Source organism: Globicephala melas, chromosome 11, assembly GCF_963455315.2.
Source record: "Globicephala melas chromosome 11, mGloMel1.2, whole genome shotgun sequence".
Classification (NCBI taxonomy): Eukaryota; Metazoa; Chordata; class Mammalia; order Artiodactyla; family Delphinidae; genus Globicephala; species Globicephala melas.
The window spans coordinates 65184926-65195641 of NC_083324.2; the positions used below are offsets into that span (position 1 = coordinate 65184926).

At 43.2% G+C, this 10716-nt stretch overlaps 1 protein-coding gene across 3 annotated transcripts in view; it reads right to left on the reverse strand.

Moving 5' to 3' along the window:
- SRPK1 (SRSF protein kinase 1) overlaps window positions 1-8013 on the reverse strand; it is an 81355-nt gene extending 73342 nt beyond the window's left edge. For 2 of the 3 annotated variants that reach the window (XM_030870939.2, XM_060308534.1), the window contains exons 1-2: window positions 7902-8013; window positions 7313-7373 (exon numbers count right to left, since the gene is read on the reverse strand). In XM_030870939.2, coding sequence (XP_030726799.1) covers window positions 7313-7373; window positions 7902-7914 — 74 coding nt within the window. In that variant the 5' untranslated portion in view covers window positions 7915-8013. Of the gene's footprint in view, window positions 1-7312 lie in introns of all 3 variants that reach the window. The other variant, XM_030870936.1, reaches the window with a different exon arrangement.
- Between the last annotated feature and the right edge of the window lie 2703 nt (window positions 8014-10716).

Sequence of the window (10716 nt, forward strand, 5' to 3'; positions counted from 1 at the left end):
GGCCTCATAGAATGAGTTTGGTAGGGTTCTTTCCTCTGCAATTTTTTGGAAGAGTTTGAGAAGGATGGGTGTTAGCTCTTCCCTATATGTTTGATAGAATTCACCTGTGAAGCCATCTGGTCCTGGACTTTTGTTTGCTGGAAGATTTTTAATCACAGTTTCAATTTCGTTACTTGTGATTGGTATGTTTATATCTTCTATTTCTTCCTGGTTCAGTCTTGGAAGATTTTACCTTTCTGAGAATTTATCCATTTCTTCCATGTTGTCCATTTTATTGGCACAGAGTTGCTTCTAGTAGTCTCTCAGGATGCTTTGTATTTCTGCAGTGTATGTTGTAACTTCTCCTTTTTCATTTCTAATTTTATTGATTTGAGCCCTCTCCCTCTTTTTTCTTGATGAGTCTGGCTAATGGTTTATCAATTTTGTTTATCTTCTCAAAGAACCAGCTTTTAGTTTTATAGATCTTTGCTACTGTTTTCTTTGTTTCTACTCTGATCTTTATGATTTCTTTCCTTCTGCTAACTTTGGCTTTTGTTTTTTCTTCTTTCCCTAGTTCCTTTAGGTGTAAGGTTACATTCTTTGAGATTTTTCTTGTTTCTTGACGTAGGCTTGTATTACTATAAACATCCCTCTTAGAACTGCTTTTGCTGCATCCCATAGGTTTTGGATCGTTGTGTTTTCATTGTCATTTGTCTCTAGGTATTTTCTGATTTCCTCTTTGATTTCTTCACAGTGATCTCTTAGTTATTTAGTAACGTATTGTTTAGCCTCCATGTGTTTGTGTTTTTTACGTTTTTTCCCCTGTAATCGATTTCTAATCTCATAGCGTTGTGGTCAGAAAAGATGCTTGATTTAAATTTTCTTAAATTTACTGAGGCTTGATTTGTGACCCAAGATGTGATCTGTCCTGGAGAATGTTCCATGTGCACTTGCGAAGAAAGTGTAATCTGCTGTTTTTGGATGGAATGTCCTATAAATATCAATTAAATCTATCTGGTCTATTGTATCATTTAAAGCTTGTGCTTCCTCATTAATTTTCTGTTTGGATGATCTGTCCACTGGTAAGTGAGGTGTTAAAGTTCCCCACTATTATTGTGTTACTGTTGATTTCCTTTTTTATAGCTGTTAGCAGTTGCCTTACGTATTCAGGTGCTCCTGTGATGGGTGCATATATATTTATAATTGTTGTATCTTCTTCTTGGATTCATCCCTTGATCATTATGTAGTGTCCTTCCTTGTCTCTTGTAACATTCTTTACCTGAAAGTCTATTTTATCTGATACGAGTATTGCTACTCCAGCTTTCTTTTCATTTCCATCTGCATGGAATATCTTTTTCCATCCCCTCACTTTCAGTCTGAATGTGTCCCTAGGTCTGAAGTGGGTCTCTTGTAGATAGCATATATATGGGTCTTGTTTTTGTATCCATTCAGCAAGCCTATGTCTTTGGTTGTAGCATTTAATCCATTCGCATTTAAGGTAATTATTGATGTGTATGTTCCCATGACCATCTTCTTAATTGTTTTGGGTTTGTTTTTGTAGGTCCTTTTCTTCTCTTGTGTTTCCCACTTAGAGAAGTTCCTTTAGCATTTGTTGTAGAGCTGGTTTGGTGGTGCTGAATTCTGTTAGCTTTTGCTTCTCTGTAAAGCTTTTGATTTCTCCATCGAATCTGAATGAGATCCTTGCCGGGTAGAGTAATGTTGGTTGTAGGTTCTTCCCTTTCATCACTTTAAGAATATCATGCCACTCCCTTCTGGCTTGCAGAGTTTCTGCTGAGAAATCAGCTGTTAATCTCATGGGAGTTCCCTTGTATGTTATTTGTCATTTTTCCCTTGCTGCTTTCAATAATTTTTCTTTGTCTTTAATTTTTGCCAATTTGATTACTATGTGTCTCGGCACGTTTCTCCTTGGGTTAATCCTGTATGGGACTTGCTGCACTTCCTGGACTTGTGTGGCTATCTCCTTTCCCATGTTAGGGAAGTTTTCAACTATAATCTCTTCAAATATTTTATCGGGTCCTTTCTCTCTCTCTTCTCCTTCTATAATGCGAATGTTGTTGCATTTAACGTTGTCCCAGAGGTCTCTTAGGCTATCTTCATTTCTTTTCATTCTTTTTTCTTTATTCTGTTCCACAGCAGTGAATTCCACCATTCTGTCTTCCAGGTCACTTATCCGTTCTTCTGCCTCAGTTATTCTGCTACTGATTCCTTCTAGTGTATTTTTCATTTCAGTTATTGTACTGTTCATCTCTGTTTGTTCGTTCTTTAATTCTTCTAGGTCTTTGTTAAACATTTCTTGCATCTTCTCGATCTTTGCCTCCGTTCTTTTTCCGAGGTCCTGGATCATCTTCACTATCATTATTCTGAATTCTCTTTCTGGAAGGTTGCCTATCTCCACTTCATTTAGTTGTTTTTCCTGGGGTTTTATCTTGTTCCTTCATCTGGTACATAGCCCTCTGCCTTTTCAACTTGTCTATCCTTCTGTGAACTGTCTTTTCACTTTTAATATAGGAGTTCCTAAACACCCACCACTTTTAGCACTTCAACAAGTTGCTGGTTTCAAGTAGTAATCTAAAGAAACATGGTAAACTGGCAAGCCTCTGGGCCTCACTGTAGAAGAAACACTAATGCAAATAAAATTTACTAACGTACATAAACTTACTGAGAAAGAAAAGAAGACAAGAAAATATTTCTAAGAGCAATTCTAAAATGCAATTCTAGCAGTACATAATTTTGAAAGTACATACTTTAATGGAATCACACAAAGTTAAAAATGCAACTTTTTTTAAAGATAGGAAAGTTGACATCAAAAATTTCAAAGGTAAAAAGCAAAGAAACAGATTAGCTACATATAAAAAAATTAATTTATGTCAAAAACACACTATAAATGTAATTTGAAAGGCTAACAAGCTGAGAAGCACAAATCTGTCACATAACAAAAGGTATATTCTTTTTTTTTTTTTTTTTTTTTTTTTGCGGTATGCGGGCCTCTCACTGCTGTGGCCTCTCCCGTTGCGGAGCACAGGCTCCGGACACGCAGGCTCAGCGGCCATGGCTCACGGGCCCAGCCGCTCCGCAGCATGTGGGATCTTCCCGGACCAGGGCACGAACCCGTGTCCCCTGCCTCAGCAGGCGGACTCTCAACCACTGCGCCACCAGGGAAGCCCCAAAAGGTATATTCTTAATAAATAGCTCTTAATATCAAGAAAATGATCAACAATCCAACATAAAAATGGACAAAAGATAGTAGCAGGTCAATAAATATATCCTCCAAATGGTCAACCTTTTAGTAATAAAAGAAATTAAAACAAGATACCTTATAGATTACCGTCTTTGGGAAGCTTTTTCAAGTAATACTGTCCAGTTCTGGTGGCTAAGCAGGAGCTAGAAGAATATTCCCACTCCTAATATTCTGGCTAGAGCAGTCCTTCATTTACCTCCTTCAAATGTCACCTTATCAATGTGTCCTCCATCACCCTATTTAAAACTGCACCCCCATTTCCCACTTCTCAATCCCTTTATCTCAGTAAAATTATTAGATATGAAATCCATTCTGGGATTATATTCCATAGAAACAATTTTGAAAGCAGACATAGGGACCTCCCTGGTGGTCCAGTGGTAGAGAATTCACCTAACAATGCAGGGGATGTGGGTTCGATCCCCAGTCAGGGAACTAAGATCCCACATGCCAGGGGGCAACTAAGCCCGCATGCCACAACTACTGAGCTCACGTGCCTCAACTAGAGAGCCTGCATGCCACAGACTACAGAGCCCACCCACCTTGGAGCCTGTGCGCCACAATTAGAGAGAAGCCCGCACACCTCAACGAAGATCCCACGTCCTGCAACTAAGACCCAATGCAGCCAAAAATAAATAAAATAAATAAATCATCTTAAAAAAAAAAGCACACATAAATTGTCTTAAATTATAAAAACCTATGACAAACAGATGAAGGCACACAGCTCTTGATATACACATTGAAAACTGAATGCTCAAAGGGAGATATAACGTTGTACCCTTTAAGAGACATACCCAATGGGCCATGAAAGTGTACCTGAACACCCATGCATCCTGAGGTCCCTTATTCACAAGCCTCTGTTCACTCAGCCTCTATTCTTATTTGTCCTCAGATACACCAAAAGGAATTGTCACTTGGAGACAGCAATGGTTAGTATCCAGGGCTTTGGGGTATGTCAGATCTGGGTTAGAAACCTAGCTTTAAATTTTCTAGGGGAGTAATCTGGCAAATCTCAATTGCCTTATCTGTAAGGTAAAATAGAGATTATCACCAACTAGTTAATGTTAGTAAACAAGAGTACAGTGTCGGAAAAACTGAAATGGAGAAGGAATTCTTCAAATAAAACTACTAAAGACAACTAAAAATCCCCAAAGTCAGATCTTTCAGCACAGTAAAAGAACCCAAAGGAAACAAATCCTAAAGAGCACTGAGCTGGAAGGCAGGAGCCCTGGATTCCAGTTTTGACACTGCTACAAACTGGTTCAGCTCCATGGGAATATTATTTAAAGTATGTAGATTCTAGTTTTAAGATCTACAAAATCAGGGGACTGAAAATCCCTTCCACCTGTTCCACACCATGACTAAATTACTAGGATGTTATTTACTGTTGTACATCCATAATTTCTAAAATTTTTCATTTAAATGTTTGGTTTTTTTAAACTTCAAGTCCTGATGAGTTTTCATTATGACTGAGCTACCAGTCATAACATATAAGACTGTTTCCTTAACTAAGTAATCCAAGGTCAGATTGCTAAAACGCGGCAAAATCAGAATTCAAACCAGATCTGACTCACTCCAAAGACCAAACTATCGCACCCTTCTCCCTCAGACTTTCTCCCAGACTAATCTCCTGGTAACTAGCAGCTTGCCTTTGCAAAATGACTAGAAGTCAGAAGCGCAGTCAAGAGTCAAGGAATAAAGTCAAGTTACCTGAGACAAGTGGGGCTTGAACTTCTGACACAGTACTCTAACCAAGTTAATTAGTTAGACATTTCAAGTACTTAAAAGGCGGCTGGAGAAACCAAAAAAAAAAAGTAATATTATCAAGAAAAACTATTAATTGAAGACAAAATAAAAAATTAAGCACCTCTGAAACTATAAGTAAATGGGGGTGGTTCAAGGAGTTAAGTTGTACAAGATGAAATATTCAGTAAAATAACTAATTATCTGTACTACTCACTTGCTTTTGTGCAAGTGACTCTAGGTTACCCACAGTAGTGAATGGAGGAGTAACAGATAATCCAAAGTACGTATATTCAGCTTTACAAATAAAGCATATGGTCTAAACAGATAATCCATGGGGCTTCCCTGTGGCATAGTGGTTAAGAATCCGCCTGCCAATGCAGGGGACACAGGTTAGAGCCCTGGTCCAGGAAGATCCCACATGCCTTGGAGCAACTAAGCCCGTGCGTCACAACTACTGAGTCTGCGCTCTAGAGCCCGAGAGCCAAATACTAAAGCCCACGTGCCTAGAGCCCGTACTCTGCTGCAACAAGAGAAGCCACCGCAATGAGAAGCCTGTACACCACAACGAAGAGTAGCCCCCACGCGCTGCAACTAGAGAAACCCCACGCACAGCAACAAAGACCCAATGCAGCCAAAAATAAATGAACAAACTTATTATAAATAAATAGATAATCCAAAGTACTGAATATCTGGTGTTAAAAATAAAGTATATGATCACCCATACATATTTATCTCCCAAATTATAGGCTGATTCAGGCTAATATCAAGGTTAATTTCCAAGTGGAGAAACCAGGACAGATGAAATCTAAATAATACAGTGAATAATAAAATCACCACCTCCTTACATCAGCAGAAAACATATGGTTTTATAACACATTCACATCAGCTCCACAGAGAGTAACAAAACTAAGGCTGTGCATGCACGCTCGTGCACGCACACACACAGAGTAACATTTAAATTCCCACTGCACGGGAGAACCAGGTTAGCTCCTGGCTGTTTCCATTAAACCAATCTGGGAGTAAAAACTGGTTTTTGAATCATCCACACGTGGATAATCAAGAGGCAAATTAAATACACACACAAACATATATAAACTCACATTTAAATGCACTGGTTACCAAGCACTTCAGAAAATAAAAAATTTCATAGGACAGTTGATAGAAATGAAGCAAGAGGTGAGGTCACCTACCACTTTAGCTCTATTGATAGAAGTCATCATTTGCTCTCCTGAAACATTAGGCAGCTGCCGAAAACAATACACAAACATACACACATGCACACATGCCCGGATCTTGTATCATCATTCAGAAAGAAAACCTAGGAAAGCCTCTGAAATGAGTTTTATCAACTCAGAAACACTTAGATGGTGTACAACTCCACGTAGATCCAAGGAAATGGAAGTGTCATGAAAATAATGCATTTTTTTTCTGAGTACAAGTGTCTAAAAGACAATTTCCAAGGCCCTCTGCAATTAAATGTGAGTACAAAAGTTCTTCAGACTAAGCCTCACTTGCAGAGGCCCTCTACTGGGCGTTTCTATGACGTTCTGACCAACTTTTGTGTTTCCCACAATAGCGCTAAACCACGATTATGCATCCTGCTGATAAAAACCGGCAAGTGGCACTTAACACACCAAGCCAAAAGCAGCAACAGCGTTGGCTAAAGAACTTCCCCGTCACCACTGTGATGCCCACTCCAGAAGGTATCTGCATTCAGTGCGAGGACTTGAGGTTCCGCGAAAAGAGAAGCAGCAACAGAAACCGGCTGCATACCCCAGAGGGCTGCCTGCAGACTGCAAGGAAGGCCAGGTGCCTGCAGGCTCAGGAAGTTGCCTAACCCAGGGGAAAGCTCCATGCCCTCCTCTATAAAAGGGAGCGTGTGGCTGGCAGACCAAAATACAGAAAATTCATTCAAGAATTCCAGGCCGCCTACCCTGCAGAAGGAGGAGGCAAATTAAGACGCTGGGAAGCAGGTATGGAAAGAGAGCAGGGTTCACAAACTGATAGTGATCTACCAGCTCCGTGGGGAGGCTCAAACTCGGGAAGCTTGTGCCTCCTCTCTGGAGTTGGGAAGGTAAGGTACCGGTCGGGCTACGGTCCTCTCCCAACAGCCCTTTCCAGAAGGCGCGGGGCTGCTAAGACGCAAACCTGGCCTCCAGCAACAGAAGCTCCCGCCCACATGGTTCACGGGGCGCGACCCTCCTTGGCCGCCCCGAGGCCATGTGGCTGCGGCCGCCGGGTGTCCAAACCCGGTGCACGTTCAAGGCGTGAAACCAGAGACGAGGTGCGGGGGCAAATCCAAAGAAAGGGATGTTGGGGGGTGAGACTCACTTCTTCTGGGCTTTGTCCTTCTTGGCCTTGGTCCTTTTCTTTCGGGCCTGGAGCGCAAGCACTGCAGGAGAGAGGGATGGATGAAGGGCGAATGGGTAGGAAAGGGAGAGACCAAGGTGAGGGTGGAGACCCAGCAGGGGCGCGAGGCCCGGGTGCGGGGCCTGCCTGAGGGGCGGCTCCGGGGCAAGCGCCGCGGCGTCGGCCAGGCGGCCGCTCAGGGGTCTGGCGGCCCACGGAGCGCAGAGCAGCGCCCAGGCGGGGCACGCCGGAAGGGGCTCAGGCCGGGTCAGGGGGCTGGCGCGCCGGGGTCGGCCTCGCCTGCCGAGGGCCGGGCCCTGGAGTGGCCCCAAGGGGCGGGCCGGCCTGGCCGGGCAAGAGAGGCGATGACTGCCGGCGCGGAAGGACGCCGGAGCTCCGGGGCGCGGACCGGCTGCCCAGAGGCGGGGGGTGAGGGGCGGCGCCACCTCAGTGGAGGGGCGCCGCACGCCCGGGGACCGGACGGCGGCGCTTAGGCTAAGCTCCTGGCGTTGACCCGGGCCTTGCCCCGGCGGCCGTTGCCCCTCGTGGCGGAGGCCGCTCCACCGCTCACCTTTCCGCTCCATGGCGAAACCGGTAACTGCCTGGCGCTTGCGCACTCCACTGGCGGTGACTCCAGCTCCCGCCGCGGCCCAAAACCAAGCCCGCGCACACCCCGCCCCCCAGTTCCCGCCCCGCCCACGACGGCGCGCGTCTGCGCGTTGAGCGCGGAGCCTACCACCTGTTCCCGAGAAGGGGGGGGCAGTAAAGAATTGGGGGAAGAGGGGTGAAGGAAATAAAGCCGAGGATATACACGCAAGGGGTGTTTGAGGACCGAGCTCGGAAGCCTCGCAGGGTCAGCTTTGTTCTATTTGCCGGGCGGTTGCCCCTGAGGAATGGCGAAGAGCGTGGCACTGAGGGTTCCCTGTGTGCTGAGTCAGAGCTGCGCAGCCAACTGTAATCTGCCTTGTTTTCCTGGTCTGTAAAATGGAATAATCAGGTGTGTCCCAGTGCCTCCGCTGAGTTATTGTGAGGGCCAATTGAGAAACTATATAAAGAAAATGGAGGGGGGGCGGGAATTACAAGTGAGAAAGAAAAGGAGGTGGGAGCAACACAAAAGAAAGACTGGAAGGAAGGAACCTGTGACCCTATCGTCACTTAAAAAGTAAAAACTTTCTCTTAAAATTTCAAATTCAACAGAAGACTGTAAACGAAGGAAGCAGGAGAATAAAAACTTAGTGTTTTCTTATTTTACCACTTTATCTTTTTAGTACAGATAAACACAGTTGTCTTTATAGAATATTTTTATACTTTTCTAAGTGCATTATCTCATTTGATGTTCATGACAGCTTAAAGGCAAGACAGTTATTACTTCCAATACACAAATAAACTAAAACTCGGAGGGGATATGTACTGAGAACCTTGGTGTCCTGACACAGTGATCAGTCATCAAATCCTTCTTGTAAAGCAGGGTTAGAAAAGTTTTTCTGTAAAGGGCCATATAGTAAACCCCAAGAGATCTTGGGGGCCATAAGATCTCTTAACTATTAAGCTCTGCCACTAGAGCTCAAAAGCAGTCATAGAAAATAGGGGCTCTCAGTGTTCAAAAAAAGTCTTATTTATGGTCCCTGAAATTTGAATTTCATGTAATTTTCATGTATCATGAAATATTATTCTTCTGTTGTTCTTTTTTCCACTATTTCAACCATTCTTTGCTCAGGCCTTAGTTTGCCGACCCCTTTGTAAAGTACTGCAGCTGGACTGGGTGGAAGCCTGCAGACCTTTGCCCTTAAAGAAGTTAGACTCCAGTGAGGAAGACAGACAAGTAATTAATTGAGAAGGGAAGATGAAAGTACAATGGTGCTTCACAGGTCAAGCATGGGGCTTGGGTGGGATTTTATTGAGCAAAGTAGGTCATTAAGTCCAGCCAGGGAGGAGGCAGCTTTTGAGTTGGGTCTTGGGAAATGTGTAGGATTTCCAGAGGTGGAGGAGATGTCAGGCTCCTGAATGAGAAAATCAATTGAGCAAAAAGGCACAGACTTGGAAACTTACAGGCAGGGACTGGGGCTGGTAATGACTGAAGAGATGAAGTGGAACATGAGGCTGGAAATGTAGGTTTGCCAAATTTGAAATTGAGTTAATTAATATCTGTTGCATGGAACCCGAATGATAGCATTTCTGGGCATATTGCAAAAGAGGACAGCACCTGTTGGCCAAGGAAAACTGCAACCCAGTTTCCTCCCAATTCTATCCTGGAAAACAAAAGGTGAGTTCGGGCAGACAGTCAAGCCCTGGAGTATGTGGATTCTGCCAGCTCAGGAAAACCACATGGGGTTTAGAAAAGACAGGAGAGAGCTGGTGGCTGAGGGAAAGTCCCAGAATGGGGAAATTAGTGCCTAGCACTTACCAGGTGCTCAAATATTTGTCTAATCAAAGAATAAATGATGTGCAGTTTATGAGAAATGTCTAGATGAGGGAGAGAAGACACTGAGAGGGACAACAGGAGAGCTGTGCTAAAACCCAAATGGGTTAGTGCAGATCCATCAAAAAGGAAATACATCTCTGAGTGACTGTTGATTCTCTCTCTAAGAGCTCACCAGCCATCTGTTTAACAACTCATTTGAGAATTTTTCCAGAGTCAGTGTCAAGTTCACTGGACTGAGTTCCCAGAATTGACTATTTCTCCTTTTTCTTTCATCTGTTTTTCCCCAGTCTCCCAGCATGTTTCAGTTCCTCACACCTTTTCTGTAATTTCTATAATTGTTCATATAAGCTGGTTTGTTTTTTTCCCGTATTCTAAAGCCTATACCTTTTTCTGTGTTTCTCGCTTTAAATGTAACTTTAAAAATCACTTTCCGCCCCCCCCCCCCATTTTCACAGGACTTATCCTATTTTGGATTTTCCCCTTCCAGAAGTTATTCTTAAAAGTGGTGGCCATTCTTTGGTATTCATTTTCAATTACATACATACGCCTCTCCCACAACTGTTTTTCTGCAAGTTCTTTTAAAAGTAGGATTATTCAGAGAACATGAGTCGTCATGTTTTTGCTGCTCATGGGCAGTGTCAGAATTTAATTTCTGCAAGATCCCATTCCTTTTGAGCTAACTTATTTTTTCAGGCTCTCCTAGGGTCTTACCTAATGCTTCTTTGGAATTTTTGAAATATGAGCACCTGAAGTGTAGGATACATGTTTCATCACACCCATTCCCTGCCTTGATTACCACAAACTCTCATAATTTTGATCTGAATTAAGTCCAAAGTATCACTTCCCCTCATGGCTTCCTCTGTGTCCTGCAAGATGAAATAGGCAACAGAAGAAGAAAGTGAAGATATATTGAATAAGATTCCCAGTAGATGTCTGCATAATTGGAGAACCCCAATAGAACTTT